This window comes from Leopardus geoffroyi, chromosome D1, assembly GCF_018350155.1.
Source record: "Leopardus geoffroyi isolate Oge1 chromosome D1, O.geoffroyi_Oge1_pat1.0, whole genome shotgun sequence".
Taxonomy (NCBI): Eukaryota; Metazoa; Chordata; class Mammalia; order Carnivora; family Felidae; genus Leopardus; species Leopardus geoffroyi.
Window position 1 is genome coordinate 97,120,542 of NC_059329.1, and position 21,471 is coordinate 97,142,012.

The 21,471-nt window shown below is 56.9% G+C and overlaps 1 protein-coding gene and 1 long non-coding RNA gene across 5 annotated transcripts in view; both read left to right on the top strand.

Annotated features, from left to right (window-relative positions):
- Positions 1-21,471, top strand: part of CD82 (CD82 molecule) — a 50,561-nt gene that overhangs the window by 17,587 nt on the left and 11,503 nt on the right. For 2 of the 4 annotated variants that reach the window (XM_045485045.1, XM_045485048.1), the window contains exons 2-6: positions 3,424-3,496; positions 9,025-9,107; positions 14,684-14,756; positions 19,550-19,674; positions 19,764-19,838. In XM_045485045.1, coding sequence (XP_045341001.1) covers positions 9,045-9,107; positions 14,684-14,756; positions 19,550-19,674; positions 19,764-19,838 — 336 coding nt within the window. In that variant the 5' untranslated portion in view covers positions 3,424-3,496; positions 9,025-9,044. Of the gene's footprint in view, positions 1-727; positions 752-3,423; positions 3,497-9,024; positions 9,108-14,683; positions 14,757-19,549; positions 19,675-19,763; positions 19,839-21,471 lie in introns of those variants that run through there. The other 2 variants (XM_045485046.1, XM_045485049.1) reach the window with 2 other exon arrangements.
- On the top strand, positions 17,923-19,269 carry LOC123601622. Its single transcript, XR_006714196.1, has 2 exons — positions 17,923-18,299; positions 18,365-19,269. It is a non-coding gene; the product is annotated as an uncharacterized LOC123601622 (long non-coding RNA).

The following is a 21,471-nucleotide window of genomic DNA, read 5'->3' on the forward strand; positions in this document are numbered from 1 at the left end:
AGGCGTGGTGGCTGCCTGCGTTCCTGGGGTGCCCCTGGCCTTCTTCCCCCAAATGCCAGGAGTCAGTCCCAGCTCCAGGTGTTAAGGTCCTTAGGAGAGGACCTGTCACCTGGGCTCATGGGATGGTGCGGCAGAAGCAGGTTCCGTATCTGTAAGACAAACAGGAGGGCCTGGGGCTCTAGGATCCTGTGATTCCTGGGAGGGTCTGATCTGAGTGTCTTCTGACCCGGGATGGCGGAGGTGGTGGCATTCGTACCCCCGTGTTAGAGATGAGATGGGAAGGCTCGGAGAGGTTCTGTAATCCCCTTGCTCAAGGTCACACAGCTAGTTGGAAGCAGAGCTGGGATTCAGACTCAGGTGTTAAAGGAAACATGAGCCTAATCACATTCTATGGCCTTGTGATTTTCCTGTTGCCCAGAGAAACGGCCTATTATACTTTTTCTTTTCTCTTTTAACAACAACAACAACAACAAAAGGGAAGATTGGGGAATGAAAAATAAGATCATGCAGTGGTCAAAAAGCCAGCCCCCGGAGCCAGCCGAGGTTTCAGGAAACACATCACCTGCCCCACATGAAAACAAACACAGCCACCTGTGACCAGCCTCTTTTCGTGGATGACCAGGACAAAGTCCAGAGAACTGGGGAGCTGAGTGGCTGAGGACTAGCTTGCAGGTGGTGAGCCCGCAGGATAGGCCGGTTTCCAGAAACGAACAGCCAGGCCAGGCTTTCTCTGAGTTCCTGGTGAGATCAGGTGAGATCAGTTGTCAACTCACCAAACTGGCTGGATCTCCAGGCCTCAGGCCTCTGAGACACTGCCAGAGGCTCAGAGACAGAGGCACCGCCCATGCTCAGGTCAGAGGCCCTGTTCCTTGGCGGGCCCAGCCCTGCCCTGCCCTGTTTAACCCCTACCCTCTTGCCAGGAGCAGCAGCGGTCACCCTCTGGCACGGAGGCCCCCAGGCCAGGCATACATTTGGAGGCTGGATCCAGCCCCCTCGCGCCCCCCCCCCGGCGAGAGCGCTTTGGACTGTTGGTCAGGAAATCAACGACTCTGGGTAGTAATCATCATTGTTGTAATTTGATAGCATTTATTTGACACTTCCTGGGGGCCAGGCACTTTACAGATATTAGCTCCTGGAAGCCTTGCCATAATCCATTAGTCAGTCCATTTTACAAGTGGGAAAGCTGAGGCACCGTGGTGAAATGATTGCTCAAGGACACATAGCTGGCTGCGATGCGCAGATTTGGTATCTTCAGGCAGGGAGGGCGGGAGGGATGGCCAGGGTGCCCAGCACAGACTGAGCCCTACTATGCATGAACCTGACTATGGTTCGTCTTCATACCTGTGTGGGGTGGGTACGTTTACTATGCCCATCTGCTGACAGAGGCAGCTCTGTAGTGTTTCCCAAGGTGATGTGGCTGAGCTGAGGCATATGAGGCCGCTCGGGGGTGGGAACGAAGGGCTGCCGTGTGACTGTCCTATACCTGTCTATGCAGAAGGCCCGGGGAGCCAGGACAGGCAGCAGGTGGCCTGGGGAAGTCCAAGTCCTCCCTGTGCGTCAGCCCTGATCTTGCTGTGTGACTTGTGAGCTCTTGCTGTCTCCATCCCCTCTGGGAAATGCGGGATCTGGAAGGTCTTCTGCAGAACAGATATTCCTCCTGGGATAAATGACCCCGGTGTCGTGTAGGGGAGGGGTGGCGTGAGCCTCTAGCAAGAGGAGCAGAGGTACAGGGAGCTTCGTGTGAGATTCTCCCCGGCCAGGCCCTGCTGCCCCAGGGCCCGCAGGCCTGCCTGCGTCGCACTGGGAGCAGAGGGACCAGGCCACGCTGGGGACCAGGCCCATGGCAGTGGGTCTCAACACATTAGCATCCCCTGGAAACTTAAAAGACCTTGTAGTCTGGACTGTAACCCAGACCAATTTAATCAGGATCTCGGCGGGGGATGGGGGGCAGGCAAGTTGTACAGCTTCCAGGGTGATTCTACGCACAGCCGAGATTGGGGACCACTGCCCTAAGCCAGTTGGGAGATGGGCGAAGTACGAACCTCTTGGCTTTCCAGGGTGAGTGACCCAGGGAAAGCACGCGCCTGCCCATCTGCATCTAGGGATAGGGCTCCCAGCTTTTCTGACCTAGAGGAGATTAAAATCCATTCTTGGGAGTAAGCAGCCTCCCCTTCCCATAAACCAACAACGTCATTCTTAAGGACCAGAAACCTCCAGGTGCAGGATCAAAGCTGGTTTGTCTCATCTCCTCTGAGAAATCTTTCCTGAGCTCCCCAGACACCCCCTTCCCCTTCCTTCTTCCTGCAAATACATACCGAGCGCTTAGCACATACTAGGCACTGCTCCGGGCTCTGGGATCCGGGGTGAGCGAGACAGACACAGCCCTCCCCTGAAGGAGCCGTGTTCTAATGGGGGCTCTAGACGCACTAAGTGAACCAATAAGCTAACTGCGGTGAGCAGGCCATGTGATAGGCCCCAGTGTCCAGGGTGCTGTTCCTTACAGTCAGCAGGCGAGACCCCCTCACCCCAACCTGAGATTTGGGCAACTTGGTTGGGGCAGGGACGGGGGCTGGATGTTGGCATGTTTGGATTCTGCTGTGCAGATGAGGTGTTCAGGGAAGGCCTCGGGGAGGAGGGAACTTGACCTATAGGAAGTGGAGGAACCAGCCGGGAGCTTTGGGGGAACCACCAGGACAAAGGCTCTGAAGCAGGCAAGGACCTAGTGTACCAAGTCACAGAAAAGAGTGGCCTTAGGAATGAGCGCGTGTATGGGGAGGGCCAAGGCGTGCGGTGCTGAGGACAGGGGAGGGGCAGGGCAAACCAGACGGGACCCCGCCTGCTGCCTAAGAGGCTGGATTTTATAGGGGACATGTTGGCTACGTCAAGGTTACAGGGCTGCAGGCAGGGGAGTGACAAGGTCTGGTTTACCGTTTTCAAACCCCTTCCTGCAGCGTGGATGAGGGATGGGGGAGGACAGGAGTGGAGCCTGTGACCAGCAGGGAGCTGCACTGGTCCAGGCAGGAGGTGAGATTTGGGCTGGGTGAGGTGTGGGACTAGAGGAGACACCTTCAGGCTGCGGGATGAGGGGGAGGAGGGAGAGGGAGTGTGGGTGGGTGTGGCTTTTAGGTGTTTGGCCTGGGACAGCTGTTGGGTGGAAAGGCCATCCCCACCCCATCCCTGGCCCCCGAACCCTGCAGCACTTAGAATCCTTAGCGCCGGCCCCTGAGCAGGCGCCTCTGGTCTGGCATTTCCTAAGACGTGCTCCGTGTGGCCTTGAGGGCTATTAAGTGAAAAGTGGTTTCAGTTCAGCAGTGTTTGCCGCGGCGATCTTGAGGATGCTAACAGCCTAATGTGTGGTGGCTCTCGGGGAGAAGAAGTGACACTTTACAGACTCGGTGACAGCAAACCTTCTGTTCTTAACAGCGCGACTTCGAGGACTCACTGTGAGGCGCCACTCCAGGAAACGCTGATCTGGTTCCAGCCCGGCATCGCACAGGTGAGGAGGCGGGCCCAGGGAGGGCGGTCACCGCGCTGGGTCCGGTACCCCGTGTCCCACCAGAGTGGGCACTGAACCCGCACCTCCCCACTCTGGGCCTGCCGGTGCCGCTCCGTCACGTAACTGTTTTCCACGAGGCCGTTTGGGGACATGCGTGTTCCAGGGTCAGGCTGGAGGGCCCCTGCCCCCCCGCCCCGTCCTCAGGTGGAGAACAGACCGAGCCTCCTACCCTACGAGTGCAAATTCTCAGGTGCCCCACACGGACAGCGGTGCTCACGAAGACACCAGCTCTTTCCCAGTCCTGCTTCCTGTACCCAGGGGGCTTCGGGGAAAGTGAAGGAGCCTTGGCGGTGGGTCCTGGCACCCAGAGCTGGCTCAGGGAGCTCGCCCCACAAAACCCCCACCCCACCCCTTGGATGAGGACAGAGGAGGTCTAAAAACAGTCCCCACTGACTCAGGGGCCGTGGGTATCAGACCCCTTTCAGGTGGCTGAGCGCTTGAAAGTCCAGGTGTTTTATGGGGAAGTCCCTCCTCACTTCACCGTCCCTCCATTCTCCCCTCCACCCATCCCTCCATCCATCTGTCCATCATCCTTCCATCCACCCAGCCCGCCAGTTATCCCTGCATCCTCCCACCGCCAACCCCCATCCGTGGCTCTGTCCAGCCACCCATTCCATCTTTGATTCTGCAACATTTGCTGGGAGCCTACTTTGTTCTCATAAATAATACATAGTCTTTCCCCTCAAAGTATCACGGTTCACAGGGGAGATGGACAGTGAAGTAGACAATTACCATACAGCATCATGAATTCGAGTGGTAACCTCCATTTATTGAAAGCCTCATATGCCAGGCATTTTACCCACATTATCTAATTTAATCTCCGGACAAAGCTTCCAAATGGGTTTCGTTTTCCTCCTTTCAGAAATGAGTAAGGTGACGCTCAGAGAGGTTAAGTCAGCTGTTCAAGATCACACAGCTGGGAGATGAGAGGATTACATTCAAACCCAGGCAGGCCCTCTAACGCCGGAACCTGTTCTTGGAACAACGAATCCAGTATCCGAAGCTATTGGAAGGAAGCGGAGAGGGGGCGTGGCTAACCAGCAATCTGTGTTGACAGGGACTAGGTGACTACCGTGGTAGGGACAAGGCTGGCTGGAGTAGAGGCATCTTCCTGGAGGTGATTTCTGAAGCCAGTCTTGAAGGATGAGTAGGCGTTGGTAAAATACCAGCGCAGTAATCTCACAGTACAAATTGGTTTGGCGTAAAATGGTGTATTTGGTCAATTTAAATTGTGGTTGCTTAGAAATGGTCAATTTACCTGCTATAAAGTATAACATAAAACAGTCCCTCCTACCTACTGCCCAGACAGCTGTCGGAGGCTGCTCTGGAATTTTCCAATAAAACGCGCATTCGTGTCATTCCCTTGTGTCGTCGGCCGTCCGTACACGCTTGCCGGGAGGCGTGGGCAGACCCTCCAGTGTTTATGGAAAGTATACACAAGGAAGCATAACATTCTCTTCAACTTCATCTGCAAATGAAACCCTCACCCCTTACTTCTTCCACAAGTACCGACCGACACAGGCCCAGGGAGCCCTGGCCGTACGAGGTACTGACCTATCCGTTTACAGCAGTGGGTTCAGTCAGGCCCCTCACTCTGTGGGTGAGGAGAACGAGGACCTAGAAGTCCCTTCCCTGTGGCCACGTGTTGGCAGAGCCAGTATCTGAACTCTTATCCGGAGTCCTTTGTCTCCTCCCTGAGTGCAGTTCCTCACGTTCAACTTTTGCCACCTCTATGTGCTACAAAATCTTTTTATGTTTTTTCCCCAACTATTTAAAAATGTGCAATCTGTTCTTAGGTCACAAGTTGTACAAAAAATAGGTGGTGGGTTGGATTTGCTCCACAGACCCAGTTGGCCAACTCTCGCCCCACACCAGCCCTTCCTCCTGTCTCGTGGATGGAGAAGACTGAGGTTCAGATCCCCAGGCCTTCTGACCCCAACTCTGGGAGCTCCCTGATGATGCCACACCCCATCGCGGAGCGACCTGGGCACGTTCTCAGCCTGGGCTGTGACCCCCAGACCTTCTTGGGGCTACCCGTCTCCTCCGTGTCGCTTTGAGGGGGAAATGTCTGTACCTTACAGGGAAGAGAGACTTTGCACCCTTGGATGTTGGCCTGTGTGCCACTGGTTCTGGGCACCTTCTCCTCCCTCAGGAGATCCCCAGGGAGCCTCTGGGGCTTCCCGGATTGGCCAAACTGCCTGCCAGTCATGGGGCTGCTGGCTCCTGTTCTAACATCTGAGCACCCCCCCCCCCCTCCCCAGCTGCCTCCCGGAGAAGATGGGGTGGCCTAAGGGGTTAGGTGGCCTGAATTCTGCCCTTGCTGGTCAACATACCAGTGACTGGGGACAAGCTCCTTCACCCTTCTGTGCCTTTCTTTGCTTATAGGACACGGAAGGGCTTTGCCCAATGTCTAGTACAATTCATGTGAGTGCCTGAGACCAGCGAGGTTGCTCAGAGTCTGGAGCATCCGTGAATACCAGTTTAGCAGGTTCTGTCTCCTTCTTGCCCGCTTGGGAATCCCAGCCGTCCCCAGAGATCCCTTTATATAGTTGAGGCCACTCAGACAGGACGCACTTCACAGGGGAAGGGTCTTGGGCTCTGGAGCCCACCCCTGCTTGGGTGCTGTGCGGCTTGGATGAGTTACTTCACCTCTCTGAGCCATGGCCTCCAGGGATAGGAACACCTCCCTCGCTTTCTGGGCACGTGAGACGCGGGTGGCCTCCTAGAGTCGGTGCCACTCACTGGCGGCCACTCTTTCTCAGCGGGCCCAGAATTTACTCTTGTCCGCCAACTGCCCTTTCTTTCCTGAGCACCCACAACCCTGTGAGGCTGCCCTGGCGCCCCAGCCTGAGCAGAGGATGTGGAAGTGGAATGTGTAGAAACTCCCTTCCCGTACTGCCTAGAAACAGACAGACAACGGTTGCCAAAGACCGTTTGCGTGTTTCTCCAATTGCACAAGATCCCAGCGCGTGCTGCCCGGGCCCTTGGCCACTGCCAGAGCTCCGCGAGGCTCTTCCAGTGAATCATGACCTGTCTGTAGACTGCTTGGGGGTCAGCCCCTCGGGGCATCCCGCGTCACTTACAGGGAGGAGACCTAGCCAGGCAAGCACGAGAAACACGCCCCCTTCCCCTCCATGAGAGACTCTTTCCTCTGCTGTTTCTTGTTCCGCGCAAGTTCATGAAGAACCTGTGGTCTTCTGTGCTGGAGGGGGGAGAAGAGAACAGTCACGCTCCTTCATGGGGACCGTCCCCTGCAGGTCTCCCTCAGGCCAGGCCTCGGTTCAGGATCTCAGATCTCTAGACCTCCTGACACAGGGAGCCCCTGTTCTGCCCGCTCCGGATCTGGGATAGGCCCCGGGTGGAGTTGCTATGGCTGGGGTTTCCCTGGCTCCTAACTCCCTGTTGTTGTCCCTGCGTTTCTCAGACCCCAGCCTTGGACCCTGGTAGAGCCGTTCAGGCCCCTCTCCTCACGTTGCACTTGAATCCCCGCAAGCCTTTGTTCAGGCTTTGCTTCCATGCCACTTGTAACAGGGCGCTCATTACCACTCAGATAGCCTTTTCCTTCTTTGGACGGCTTTGCTTCATTGTGTGCCCAAATGCGACGCGCAGAAAGGCAGCTAAAGAAAATGTTCTCTAATTGAGACGTGAGAAAACTGAACTGGGTCCCTTGGGAGGTGGTGGGTCCTCCCCCTTAAGCCCTCTCCCCCATTACCGGAGGTGCAGAAAGTCAAAGCGGAGCTCCCACTGGCCAGGATGATAGAAGATTATTACATGCAGAAAAGGCAGAGGGGACCTCCATATGGACAGGATGTATTCACAAGGCTTAGGGCTGCCTTCTACCCTTGCAAGAGGAGGAAGGGGTAAAGCCCACCCCTTGGCCCTCCTCCCCTCTGCTCTGTGGCCTGCCCCTCCACCTCCCGTCCGCAGGGCAGTGGGAACAGCACTGGGCCCAGTGCCTGCTTCCCCACCCCCAAGCCCAGCTCTGCCCATGCAGCTGCCCCATGCAGCTGTCCCGGCCCCAGCTGCCCGGCCCTGGCTCCTTTCGCCCCACGGAGCCCAAGAGCTGGGCTGTTGTCATTCCTGGATTGTATGGCTTCAGGGAGGGGGCGAGGGCAGCCAGCTTCCAGCTTCCCTCTTCCGGCCTGAGGTCCATCAGTGTGGGGAGATACAGCCAGTGTGCTCAAGCATGGTTTGTGTTTCAGAAGCATGAGTGTATTGCCCAGGAAAACAGTGAAAAATTGGGAACAACCATGGGTCTAATCATAGAGTATTGATTACATGCTTTGTGATATATCTGTATCCGGGACTTTAACCCTAGGATCCTTGGGGGTTCCTGAGCGAGCTTTGTGGGGCCTGTAAACCTCCGGAAATTATTTGCAAAATGCTGCCTATACATGAGTTTTCTGGCGGAATCTCGCCCTGCAAAGTGTCAAATGATCAGCAGTATGGAATCCTACACAACATGTAAAGTTGTGTCATAGAACATTTTATCAGCATGCAGAGATAGTATATTGTAGAATGAAAAAGGCGGGTTACAAACCACTCTATACAGTATGAGCCCGGTTTTGTTTAAAACCATCTGTTAGGGGCGCCTGGGTGGCGCAGTCGGTTAAGCGTCCGACTTCAGCCAGGTCACGATCTCGCGGTCCGGGAGTTCGAGCCCCGCGTCAGGCTCTGGGCTGATGGCTCAGAGCCTGGAGCCTGTTTCCGATTCTGTGTCTCCCTCTCTCTCTGCCCCTCCCCCGTTCATGCTCTGTCTCTCTCTGTCCCAAAAATAAATAAACGTTGAAAAAAAAAAAATTTAAAACCATCTGTTAAACACACATGCTGGAAAGTATAGCTCCTAAAATGATGACAGTTTTTATCTCTGGGGTAAGATAAAAGTTTTTGTTCCCTTTGTGTTATTCTGTATTCGTTGGATATTCTACCATGCATATTTGTTCTTTCTTTGAGGAAAAGGTGGAGGGCGCACTCGGTCCATTTTCTAAGAAGCCAGAACTCTCCTTCTCTCCCAGCAGCCCCCTGGCCCCAGACGGGGCTGCAGATCTGTGCCATAAGCTACGGTCTCACCTCTGAGTCTCCAGCAACCACCTGCCAACTTCCTTGCCTCCTCCCTTTGACCAGCATCCATCTGGGCATTTCCAAAGCCCAATAGGGTCCTACTTGACTTCCCTCCAGGCCCTGCCCAGTTGAATGGCCAACCCAGACTAACTGTCAAACATCAAGCATCCGAGATGGCCTGTAGGCCCGCACTTCCTGGCTGTGTGGCTTCGGGCCACTCATCGAACCTCTCTGGGCCTCTGGGTACCATGAAACAAGACCTCGTATTAGTTCCTCCCTCTGGGATTGCCGTGAGGATGAGCTGGGATGATTTGGGGGCCGCTGGGTCACTGATAGCGGTCAGCATTGTTCCCTTTCCGCCTGGCCCAGCCTGGCCCTGACCTACCTGCCTTCTCTCTCCTCCCCAGGGAGCTCCAGGACCAGCAGGATGGGGTCAGCCTGTATCAAAGTCACCAAATACTTTCTCTTCCTCTTCAACTTGCTCTTCTTTGTAAGTATGACCAGCACCAGCCGATTGCCTCCAACAGAGACTCTCCTCCTGGGGGCAGCCCAGCCTGAGGACCCTCCAGACGCTCCAGGCCAGCGATGGCAGTGGGACGTGGTCAGCGAGGGCCGAGGACAGACCGCTGCAAACGGAACCGGGTGGGGCAGCCGGGAGATTGCCTACGCTCCAGCTGGTTCTGTGGTGCCTCTCCCAGCTGTCCCCTCTCGTGTCCGCAGCACCGAGGTCCTGGGCAGTCAGGGTTGGAAGTAGGCACGGGTGTGGAAGAGCCCCCTGGGTGTCCCCTAACTCAGCAGCAGGGAGTTCTCTGAAATCTTTCTCGTCCTGTCCTGGCCCTCCCCCTACCTGTGTCCCCTCTGAAGAACTCCTGTTACGGTTCGAGATTTCAGCTGCCCCCCTCCTCCCTCACGCCCGTTGTGGGGGGCACACCCAAGCTCCCAGAGGGTGTGCAGGAGAGACCAGGCTTGGGGCCAGAGTGGGGACCCAGTGCCCCTTCACCAGACCCACCCTGGCAGGCCTCACCAGGTCCCCAAGCCATGGGGCCGCCCAGATGTAAGCCCAGTGCACATCTGGAGCTGGTTTTCCTGGGGCCTCAATTTTCCTCTCTGGCCTGGCACTGACTGATTCTTCCTGCTTGGAGTTGCAAGGATGATGTTGGGGTGTGCGCGCGCGCGCGTGTATGTGTGTGTGTGTGTGTGTGTGTGTGTGTGTGTGTGTGACAGAGAGAGAGACAGGGTGTGTGTGAGTATATGAGTGTATGTGTGTGAGTGTGTGTGAGGATGGACGTGTGTATGAGTGTAGGAGCAGTGGGTGTGAGTGTTCATGCATGTGTGATGCAGTGGGGGGGAGTGTGATGCATGTGTGTAACTGTACTTGTGTGTATGTATATTAATGTGTGTGATGGGCAAGGGAAGAGTGATACGTGTTCATGTGCATGTGAGTGCACGTGTGTGAACGTATACATATGTGCACGAGTGTGAATATACACGTATGCATGAGTTGTGAATGTATGCGTGTGTGTGTGTGTGTGTGTGTGAGAGTGATGGGGTGGGGGAGTGGCCTGAGAGGCCCTCCCGGGCCCAGGGTGGTGCTAGGGGCTATGTCTCCTCTGTTGCTGGTTTACCCTATACTGTTAAAAATCAGGCTGAAAAAGATGTTTATTATGATCCAACTTAATTTTTAAAAATTACGCACACACACGAATATTTCTGAGAGGGGAAGAAAATGCCTCTCCGTGTTAGTGTTGGGATTCCTGAGAACTTGGACTTTATTCTGGGTGCTTCTCTGCGTTTTCCAAATCTTCCTACAATAGACATGAATGACTTGTGGGGAAAAGACGTTTTATGTCAAGTTACACAGGATTGTAGACAGTTTGGAAAGTGAAGAGTCATTCTAAATCCCCCCTCATAACTGTAACCCAACAGATACTTACGAGTGTGTTGGCACACGCAAACACACACACACACCCTTATGTGCATGCACGCACACGCACAGCTATGGTGCTGCCTGTTGGGCCGTTTGTCCACCCAGCCCCCTCCTCTGAGACCTTGCTGTGGCTCTTGTCCTCCCCAGATGGCAGCCGGCTCTAGAAGCTACCGCAGCCAGGGCCTGGGCACCTGGGCTTCCCCAGCTTGGCGGTCAGGTCCCTCCTGGCTGGGCCGGGCCTCTGGAAAACAGTTGCCGATGCAGCAGTTCCCTGGCAGGTGCTTGGTTCCCGGGCCTCCGCCTGGCTTCAAGTCCGGCCAGGACTGGGGGACAGGAGGGTGGGAGTGCTGTGGTTCTACCCCTGGGGACTCTAGGGACTGAAGACAGGGGTCTGGGCTACAGCCTGGGGAGCGCCGGGGTTTGGAGTCCAGGGACACAGACGGCCCGTCTCACCCCGTGCAGTGGGAGGGAGGGGGTAGAGACTGGAGAAAGGAAGCAGGCTTGATGGTTTTGGCCGAGGGGTCCCTTCCCATCCTGCTCCTAGCCTGCCCCGTGGAGCCAGAGACTGGAAAAGCTTGTCTCCGGCCAGAGTTTTGGGGGCTGGCAGGAGTCAGGTGTTAACCCCCTGCGTGCTGGGGTCCAGGATGGTCGATCAGGATGTGGGAGGGGGTGGGCAGGGAGAAGGGGAGCTTTCATCAAAGGAGGGGGAGGGGAAAGGAGAGACTTAGAGGGACAGTGCACGTTTGTTCGTTCACTCACTCCTCCCTCGTTCGCCATGTGTGTCCTAGACACCTGTGCATATTCAGACCCTGTCATGGGTCCCGGGTAGTCACCAACAGAAGGGCCATGGTTTCTGTCCTACGTTCTTGGTGGAGCTGGGGGGGCTCCAGTCAAGTATTTATTCAAATAGATGATAAGACGGCATTTGTCCCGTGAAGGATACGGCCCCCAGGAGAGGTGGTAATAGGGCACTTGACCTTGTCAGGATGGCCAGCTACAGCTCCCTGGAGTTATGTGTGGGGGGTGGGGAGAGAGGAGTCCGGGCTTCTGCATGAGTCCCGTATGGGGGCGGGGGGCAGAGTGGGGCTTTCCGGGGTGCGGGCCTTGCAAGCCTTCCAGGAAGGATTCTGGTTTTATTTGGTGCATGGTGGGAAGTAGTTACGTGCTCAGACTTGTGGTTTGGAAGAGTCGCTCTGGCTGTTGTGTGTGTTCACATATGCATACGTGTACACGTGTTCATCCTTGCCTACGCTCCCTGCTGACCCTGGGCTTCCCAGAAAATTGCCCAGTCAGCTTTTCTTAGGTTCACAGAAACCCAGAAGCCGCTTGCTGATGCCGTACTGTTCTGGGGGAAGCCGTTGTTATAAGGGTCCTGGCTCCCGGCTGAGCCCTGAGGGGAGATTCTGGTGGACCTGGGGGGCTGGGCGTTGTCGGTTAAGGTGGGGGTGCCCCATGGTCTCAGCCTTGGTTCACAGAGAAAGAGAGTGCCAGGGTGCCTCCCCCATTCTGGTTGGCTGCCTGGCTGGGGCTGTTCCTGGCTGACTCACAGCCTGGCGGCTGGTCCGGCCACACAGATGTCAGTCTTTGGACATCAGACCCACATGGGGCTGAATGGATGAGTGCCGGGGACTTCCTTTTTGGGTGTCTTGAGGCGAGCCGAGGAAGTTAGCTGGGAAGTCCTGGATTTTGACCTACTTGGGATTATGTTTGCCCACAGGGAGTTTTCTGCCCTGCCCTGTGAGTGTAGGGAGTGAGCAAGTCAGGGGCTATGCCATACGGGTCAGAGGTGCACAGGAGCAGACTGTGGGCCTGACGCCTGGCCATCGGCCAGCTGTGCTGTGAGGGGCAGAGTTGGGGTGGGCAGGGCCTCAGGAGTCTTTGGGAACCGAACTCCCAAGTCCTGTAAAGTCCTGCTTCCTCCCAGCAAGCTATATAGTCCGAGGCACCCCCACCTGACTCGAACCCTCCGGCTCAGCAGGGTCCCAGTAGCCTCACTGTCCCCAGAGGCTGGCTTTCCAGGTGAAGACCCAGGACAGACCCCGGGTATCCCTGCTGAGGCCACCGTCTGGCCTAGAGTAATAGACCTGACTTTCAGCCCCTGATGGGAGGAATGGGCCACCTCTGGCAAATCGGGGCGTCAGTTTCCCCATCTGCAAAATGACAGTAACAGGGCCCATCTGGCAAGGAGGGAGGAGGGGACTCATGACCTGCTGGGAGACAGTGGGGGACAAATGTAGGGTTGCCATCAGCTGCTGTTGTCTCTAAGGGGGTCAAGACTAGGGCAAGGTGCGTGAGGCACTCACTTGGGGACGAGAAATAGCCCCGCGCTGTGCCCTCTCAGGGCTCCACTCTTTTCAGAAGGAAAAACACCACTGGTACCGATCCTGCCTTTATTTAAAAGTTTGATATTTTGTTCATCATAGATTTTTATTTTTTTTTTAATTTTTTTTTTTAACGTTTATTTTTGAGACAGAGAGAGACAGAGCATGAACGGGGGGGGGGGGGGGGGGGGGGTCAGAGAGAGAGGGAGACAGAATCTGAAACAGGCTCCAGGCTCCGAGCTGTCAGCACAGAGCCCGTCGCGGGGCTCAAACTCACGGAGCACGAGATCATGACCTGAGCTGAAGTCGGACGCTTAACCGACTGAGCCACCCAGGCGCCCCATTCATTCATCATAGATTTTTAAAATGAATTTTGGTTTTTAAAAAGTAATTGCTGCAAATTCTTATCTTGGGCTTTGTGTGTGTGTGTGTGTGTGTCCTCTTAATTTTTATGCCCAAGGCAAGCACCCCGTTTTCCTTACTGTGGTCCTGGCTCCTGCTTTAATGACAGCACGGCAAGGCTGTTCAAGCCCCGTGGGCTGGGGTGCTCACCCCACGCTGAGGCTCAATCAGCAGCTGCTGGCCTCGCAGCTTAGGACCTGATGGCTGAGCGGGGAGCCCAGGGCCTGTGATGGAGGCGGGAGGTGGCATGCTAGGACCCTCAGGTGGGCTCAGGCCAGACCCCAGGTGAAGGCCAGCATTGTGGGGTGATTTGTGGGGTGATGCAGGGTCCTCTGCCCCAAAGGGAACCTGTGCTCTTGCCCCGGCTATAGGCACTTCCCCAGCCTTAGCTGGCCTGGGGGGATGTGAGCCTCCGCTGGGGTCCCACCTGGGGAGTAGGCTCAGGTTGGGGGCCACCCTGGTGTGAGGCAGGGAATCCCTGGGCCTATGCCACCCATTCTCCCCAGGTTTACCTTTCTACTCCTGCCTTTACAGTGGGTTCCTCTTCGTTCATTTCCTGAGCACATTCAGCGCCTGGTGAGATAGGCGCCCTGGGGATACAGAGCTGCATACAGCCCAGCCCTGCCCTCAGGGAGCTCACCGAGTAGCCTGAGAAGGACACACACAGCTGGTTAAAGCCAGTAGGAGGGGCGCCTGGGTGGCTCAGTCCGCTGGTTTGAACTTCCGTCTAGAGATTTCGGCTCAGGTCCATGATCTCACGGGTTTGTGGGGTTCAGCTGGGAGTCTGCTGACAGTGTGGAGCCTGTCTGAGATTCTCTCTCTCCCTCTCTCTCTCTGCCCCTCCCCCACTCTCGTGTGTAGGCACGCTTTCTGTCTCTCAAAATAAGTAAGTTAACATTGAAAAAATAAAAGAAAATAAAGCCAGCGGGAGTGGCTGTTGAGAAGGGTGCAGGAGTGGTTGCCACAGAGTAGGGGCCCCTTGGCTGGCCTGGGGGAGTCAGGAGGGCTCCTGTGGAAGCCGAGCTCTGAGGGGCAAGTGGCAAGTGGGCCTTGATGTTCAAGTCCGTGCAGGGTTTTCCCCAGAGGTGGTTTGGGATGTTTGTGGCCCCTGAGATGGACTGGGGAAGGGAGGGGGATGGCCTTGGGGAAGAGCCAGGAGGTAAAGCAGGAGGGCATCCCTGGGGGGAGGCTGATTGACTTGGTTTAACCACCCATGGGCCTGCGGTGGAGGAGACTGGAGGCAGGCCCTGCTGTCTGGATGGCTGGGGTGCACCGGGACTTGGGGTGCAGGCCCTGGGCTGGGGCGGGGATGGAGGTGGTGCCCCCCCTTCCCCCCGCCGTGTCCTCCTGGCCTGGCTGCAGGGGCAGCCCGCGGGGCCCTCAGAGGCCCCCATTGACTGCACCCTCTCTTTCCAGATCCTGGGCGCGGTGATCCTGGGTTTCGGGGTGTGGATCCTGGCCGACAGGAGCAGTTTCATCTCTGTGCTGCGTAAGGACCCCTCTGATCCCCCTGCCCGGCTGGCTCTGGAGTGGCGGTCCGCGGCTGCAGGCAGGGCCACCGCAGGAGGACTTGAGTCTCAAAGCCGGTCCCTCTTCCAGCTGCCCTCAGGGCCTGGCCCAAGTCCTGTGCTGAGCACTCTGCCCTGGGCCCCCTCTGCAGGGGTTTTCAGAAGGAATTTTCTCTCCCTCCCTAAACAAAGCTGCTGTTGTCTGGAGAACAGTGGGGGGTTGAGGGAGGCTTGCTCTCCCATTCCCGGCCCTTCCCTCAGCCCTGACCTTGAGAAAGCCTCTTATATTCTCCTTCCCTCCATTTGCCGGCTCAGCAAAATGTGGGCAACAGTCCCTCCCCAGTCAGTTTAGGTAGATGGAGGAAAGGCCGGGAAAGACGGATTGTCAGGATTTGGTGACGTGCCTACTATGTGCCTGGTGCTAGTCAGACTGTTGGGGCCTGTGGGCTGAGGAGGAAACCACCGGGCACAGCAACCATTGTTTGTGTTCCTTATGCGCCAGGCATGGGGCCAAACGTTTTACACATGACAATTGCCTTAGTCCCTCAAGAGCCCCGTGAGGTAGGGACTCTTCTGTTCCTGCCTTACAAATGAAGAAAGGAGGCTCAGAGGAGTGATGTCCCTGGCTCAAGTTCCCTTAGCTTCGAGTGACAGGTGTGAGAGTCGAACCCCGAGAGCTTTGGTCCTGTACGCTGCCCATGGTAGGGGAACCACAGCAGGGAGGCCCCTTCTCTCACTCTTGAAGCAGGAGGAAAGAAGCCCAAGGCACTCTTGCACTGCTGACAAGAGCCCTTCCAGGTCTACTCACACACACACACACATACACACACGCACACACACACACAGCCTCCTCCAGGAAGCCTGCCAGGCTTGCTGCACTGATCTCATGGCTGCCCTGAGGTGGAAGGGAGGCACGGCCGAGGGCCCCCGAGTAGCACAGGGATGCCACTCCCATCAGTGAGTGCATCCTTGGCTCGCTTCCCTCCCAGCTGCTGCTGAGGCAGCAGGTTTGGACTCAGGCCCATGACAGCTGCTTGATTTGAATAAAGCGGAACCAGGCTAGGATGGGTGATGGAGAGGCCACACCTGTCACTGTGGCCCCAGGGGGCTAGGCCGCCCCTCAGACCTGAAAGGAAGCAAGGATGATCCACCCTCCAGCCACATCCGATGTGGCCTGGGGCTGGTAGTCTGGCCTCTTCCTGAGGGGTTGCAGACTGTACCCCCATTCTGGGGCTAGGGTCTGCATTTCCCGCCCCAGTGGGGTGCCCACGCTCCCCGTGCCCACCCTCCGTGGGCCCTGATGAGGCCCAGGCTCCCCGCTTCCTGGCCGTGGCCTATACCCAGCAGGCACTGCGCCATGGGACAGAGTCTAAGGTCCGGCTTGCCCACTGCATCTCTGCCCTCTGCACCTTGCCCCAGGCCCCAGGCTCCAGGAACCTCCTGCCTCTTCTCCCGCCTCCTCCCATATCAGTTCTCAGACTCTGGAGCTGCAAGAATTTAGAGGTCCCCTAGGGGCACCTGGAATGTTTTCACAAATACAAGGGCCTCCAGGGATCTGACTCCATTGATGTGTGGGTGGGGGCCTGGAGTACTATGGTTTTGAAAAAGCTCCCCAGGTGCTTCCCCAGCCAGGGCTTGTAAACACTAACCTACCAGAGGAAGAAGACTTCCTAAGAATCACACACAAAGTGAGGCTCAGAGCTGGGACCTGTGTCCCTGGCCTGCATGACATAGCTCTTCCCTTACCTAACCGTGGGTCCACGGGGTGAGGCGTTACATCTTGCAGTGGGGGAAACTGAGGCACAGGAAGGGGAAGTAACTTGTCCAAGGACACACAGCTAGGAGGCAGAGCTGGGATATGAACCAGGTGGCATGGGTCCTGAGCTCCCGGAGCCCCAAGCTCCTGTCCTGCAGGGTCCCACACATTCATGCCTTAATGAGAGGAAGCGAGTGCAGTGGTTAGGGGCACAGACTCTGGAGCTGGGCTGCCATGGTTTGAATCCTGTCTCTGCTGCTTACTTACTAGCTGGGTAATCCTGGGCAAGTTACCTCACCTCTCTGTGCCTCTTTATCTGGAAAATGGGGATAATAGAATATACTGCAAGGTTATTGTGAGAAATGCAGTGAGTTCATATATGAAAAGCATTTAGAACAGCTCCTGGTGAAAAGTAAACCCTACACAAGTGATTACATTTATAACAACATCTTTAAGAAGTAGGATTCCGTTCCATTTCACAGAGAATGGATTCCGTTCCATTTCATTTCGCAAGAAATAGAGGCCAGAGAACGGCTTGCCCAGGCTGAGCCTGTTAGCAGCAGAGCTGGGATTTGAGCCCCAGTCCCTTTCGGTCTGGGTCCCTTCCTACCTCACTGGTAGCTGCCAGGCCTGGTGAGACCAAGATGTTTCTGCTGTGCACAGTGGAGGGCCACCCCAGAATGTCCACTTGTCCCCTTCCTAAGTCCAGATGCTGAGACCAGGGCCAGCCTGAGACCGTGGGTGAGGTCAGGGACTGATGTCCACTAACTGTTCTGAGAAACCGAGACCCCACATCTGGGCTGGCCTCCTGGGGGAGAACCCGAGTTGGGGTCTCAGCCCAGGGCACCTGGGTCGCCTGTTAGCCTCGCTGGGCTTCAAGGCTCGTAGGGACAAATCGGGATGTAAATCTACCCTCATCGGGCTGTTGTGGAAATTAAGCAGATGATTCGGATAAAGGGCCTTGTTCTGGCTGGCACACAGTGGATTCTAGGCAGTGCCAGTGTCTTTTTTCTGGGAGGTGTCCCTGGGAGGAACCCAAACCCGGGAAGCTTAGAGAAAGTGACACTTGACGGCCTCCTCCCTGCCTGTGCCAATTGCCGAGAGCCTGGAATGAAAACTGGTTCAGTGCCCGGAGCCCCCTACACTCACCACAGCAGGGGCACTGCCCGCCTGCCTGGGGGCTCCCGTGAGGAACTGGGCGGAGGCAGCCCAGCCCTGGCACCCCGAGAATGGGGTGGGCTGTCCAGGGCTTTTCCGGAGCTTCAGAACACTCTGTCTGTGACCAGGAAGTGGAACTGAATCAGGCCCTTCTATCCACCCACATTTCGGCTTTGTAGTTTTTTTCTTAAGGGCACTAACACCCCCTCGGTGGCCAGGGTGGGGATCTCAGCTTCTCCGAGGTCCCCCAGAGAGCCGGCCAGTGTTCTCCCTGCTGATGGTCACTTGTGTCAGCCCTGGCCACAGCTGAGTCATTAGGAGAGCAGGTTAAACTTCCAGATTCCAGGTGGTCCCCAGGGAAGTCTGTTAGTTGCGACAGACCCAGGAATCCACACTAATACACTCCAGGCTGCCCACCAGGTTTCTGGAAACATCCTGTCCCGGCTGTCTCCCTGAGAGTGCAGGGGCTGTCGTGGGAGGAGTCCGCAGCCCCTGCCAATGGGAGGCGCGTGACGGCCTCCGGGTAGAGCGCATCCCAGGCCGGCAGGCTGGAGGTGGGCAGGAGCTGTGCCCTGTTGTCGCCAGTGATGTGATGGGCTTCTTGGGAAATGTTGGTCACGTGCTCTGTTGGAACTCCGACCTGCACCCCGCTGGGGTGGACTCGGCCCGCCCGAGGCCCTGAAGAGGGTCTCATGCCATCAGGCCCCTCTCGCTCTGCCTCACGCATATTACTGCCAGACTCACACCCTCGCCTTCTGTCTCTCCTTCTTCAAATACGTCAGGCCCACTGCTTCCTCCTTGCTGTTCCCACGGCCTGGAATGCCTTCCCCTCAGGTCTTCACCAGGTCGCTTCTCCATCCTGGTCTCAGCTCACATGTCAGCTGCTCAGACCAGCCTCCCCGACCCAGCCAACCCACTCCCTGCCCCGTGGTTCTCTACCTGAGCCGGCCTCCGTGGCTTCTTGGCCGGCCCCCAAACCAGAGATCTGTACTGTTTACGTATGGCCCCCCACGCCCCAGCCCACTGGAGGTCAGCTCCTCGGTGTCGGGACCTCATCAGTCTGTACCCCCAGCAGCCCAGCACAACGTCTGGCACACGGCGGGCACCTGGGAGATTTGTTGGCTGAGTGAATGAACGAGTATCACGCCTACGTCAGCACGCGTGCCCCATGCGTCAGGGGAAAGAGCGTGGAATTGGGGGCGTGCAGCTTTCCACACCCCAGCTCGGCGCTTGCCCCTGGGCCTCTCTGAGCCTCTGTGAGGTGGCTGTGCCCCAGCCTACCAGGCAGGGTAACGTCGGAGCTAGAGACGGTGTGCGTGAGGCTCTGGAGGGCAGTGAGTGGGCCGGTGAGGCTGGGGTTTATTATGACAGGGATAAGGAGGAAAGCAGGCCTTCAGTGTCTGTGGCCCCAGCAGAACCTGCCCGTCCGCGGTTCATTAACTCAGCAGGTATTCATTCAGGTAGCTCTTTGCTGCACTAGACAGTATTCGGGGAGCTGGGGGTTCAGCGGGGACCAAAGCCCCTGCCCTCATCCGGCTCACCCCTTCGCGGAGCCAGTAGGCCAGGAGTAGGATACATCAGTAAAACATAGTCTTTGCAATCCTAAGTGCCCAGGAGAGCATCAAAGCAGGGCTGGGGATTGGGACCGATGAGGGTGTGGACATCCAAGGGAGGCAGCTCCCAAAGCGGGGAGGGAGCGGGTCCTTGGGTGGGGGCTGACCCCAGTACTCTGACTCCAGGGTGGGGCGGTTAGGAGCGGGCCCAGACCTGCGGGCTTTGCTCCGGACGGACTGATGGTGGTGCGCTTCAAGAGGGTGAGCCGCCCCGGGCTGCACTCAACGCCCCTCTTTCCATCCCCAGAGACCTCCTCCAGCTCGCTCAAGGTGGGGGCCTCCGTCTTCATCGGCGTGGGGGCTGTCACCATGTTCATGGGCTTCCTGGGCTGCATCGGTGCCATCAAGGAGGTCCGCTGCCTGCTGGGGCTGGTGAGTGCGGCTGGCCCGCCGAGGGGGGCGGGGTGGGGGGCTCCTGGTAGCGGTGCCCGGCTGACTCCGTGCTGCTCTGTGTCCCCCAGTACTTTGCCTTCCTCCTCCTGATCCTCATCGCTCAGGTGACCGCTGGAGCCCTCTTCTACTTCAACATGGGCCAGGTAAGCAGCCTCCCGGGTCCCCGCTGGGCGGGGATGGGCCCCGGGGGTGGGCGAGAGACAGGGGCCCTCTGAGTTGTCCCAGACAAACCCAGGAGGTGCCTGGCAGCCTCTCAGGCCTCCGGTCCCTGCGATCTCCCGTCTCGGGCAGAGTTGCTCCAGGGCCTGAACGCGGCAGCTGTGCCCCAGCACTTTGTAGCTGCGGGGCGGTGGGCAAGCCGCTTGCCCCTGTGCCCGTCTCGCCTTCCGCAAACTGGGGAACTAGGGACGATAATACATTCAACTCCCAAGGTTCTGGTGAGCATTCAGTGAGATTACTCTGGTAAAACCCAGCACAGCGCTTGGCATGGTTGTCCTTGTTCTTAGGCACCTCAGCAGGTACTAGATCATGCCATGAGGCCCAGGCAGGGGACTGTCAGCAAAAACATTTGTGTCACAGGGAAGGCACTCAGCTTTAAGGAATAGAAAAGCAGGCTTACTGTGGCTTAAACCCGAAAGACGTCTGCCATCGACGTAACCAGAAGCCGGGTTTGGAGTCTCAAAGACCGTGCGTGCCACTCACTATGTGACAGCACTCACCTCACGGTCACAAGACGGCTGCCACAGCACCAGGCACAACATCTGTGTTGCTGCAGCCAGAAGAAAGGGAAAGGGACAAAGGCAAAGTAAGTCCTCCCACAGCCTTCCCCAGACGGGGTCGCAAAGGCACCCCTGGCTTTAAGGGGTCTCCAAAGACAGGCACAAAGGAGAAGGGAGCCGGGAATAGCTGTGGGGTGGGCCAGTCGATTGTGACCGTCAAAGTTACCGTTTATGGAGCGCCTATTATGTGCACATGGTATGTTCTAGAAGCTTCTCCCACACGGTCTTGTTCTGTGGCAGCTGTGCACTGTGTTATGTTGGCAGACGGGGAGGCAGGTGTTGAGAGGGCTGGGTGTGGCCAGAACAACAATAATAGTAACTAGAATCACCAGCATCCCTGCGGTTGGTTCAGCACATACCATATACTGAGTACAAGGCCGGCCACTTGACTTTCATTCTTTGACTGATCCTCACCATGCCCTCCCTCTCAGGGTAGTGTGTGAATCCCCGTCCTACGGGTGCAGGGCGAGGGCACCCAGCCAGCCGGTGGCCGGGCCAGGCGAGGGCACAGACTCCCAGACTCTCGGCCAGAGCTCGCCCAGACCCACTGCATATGGCCTGTGACCCAGCTGACCCTGGGGGCCCTGCCTTCCTCCAGCATTACAGTTCTAGTCCACCAATGGCGGGGGGGGGGGGTGGGCAGAGCTGGTGGCTAGCGGGCCCCCGCCTGTTACCACTTGAAGGTCAAGTTGCCTCAAATCACTCTTACAAGGAAGGTGAGAGAGCATTCAACCATCATCAGCCACTGACACCGAACAGAGCCTAGAACAGGTCTGGTACTGGCTGCTGCACAGTCACTGTGCTTTTCCCACTACAAGGCCTAGGAGATCGTGGGCATGGTACCCTCGTTTTGAGACATGGGAGCACAGAAATTAAGCAGCGTGACCAAAGGTCACACGGCTAGTAAGTGGCAGAGCCAGGATTTGAACCCAGGCAGCTCGCTTTCTGGGTTCATATTGGTGAAATTTGCTTTGCCGTGGTCCCTACCTGAGTCTGC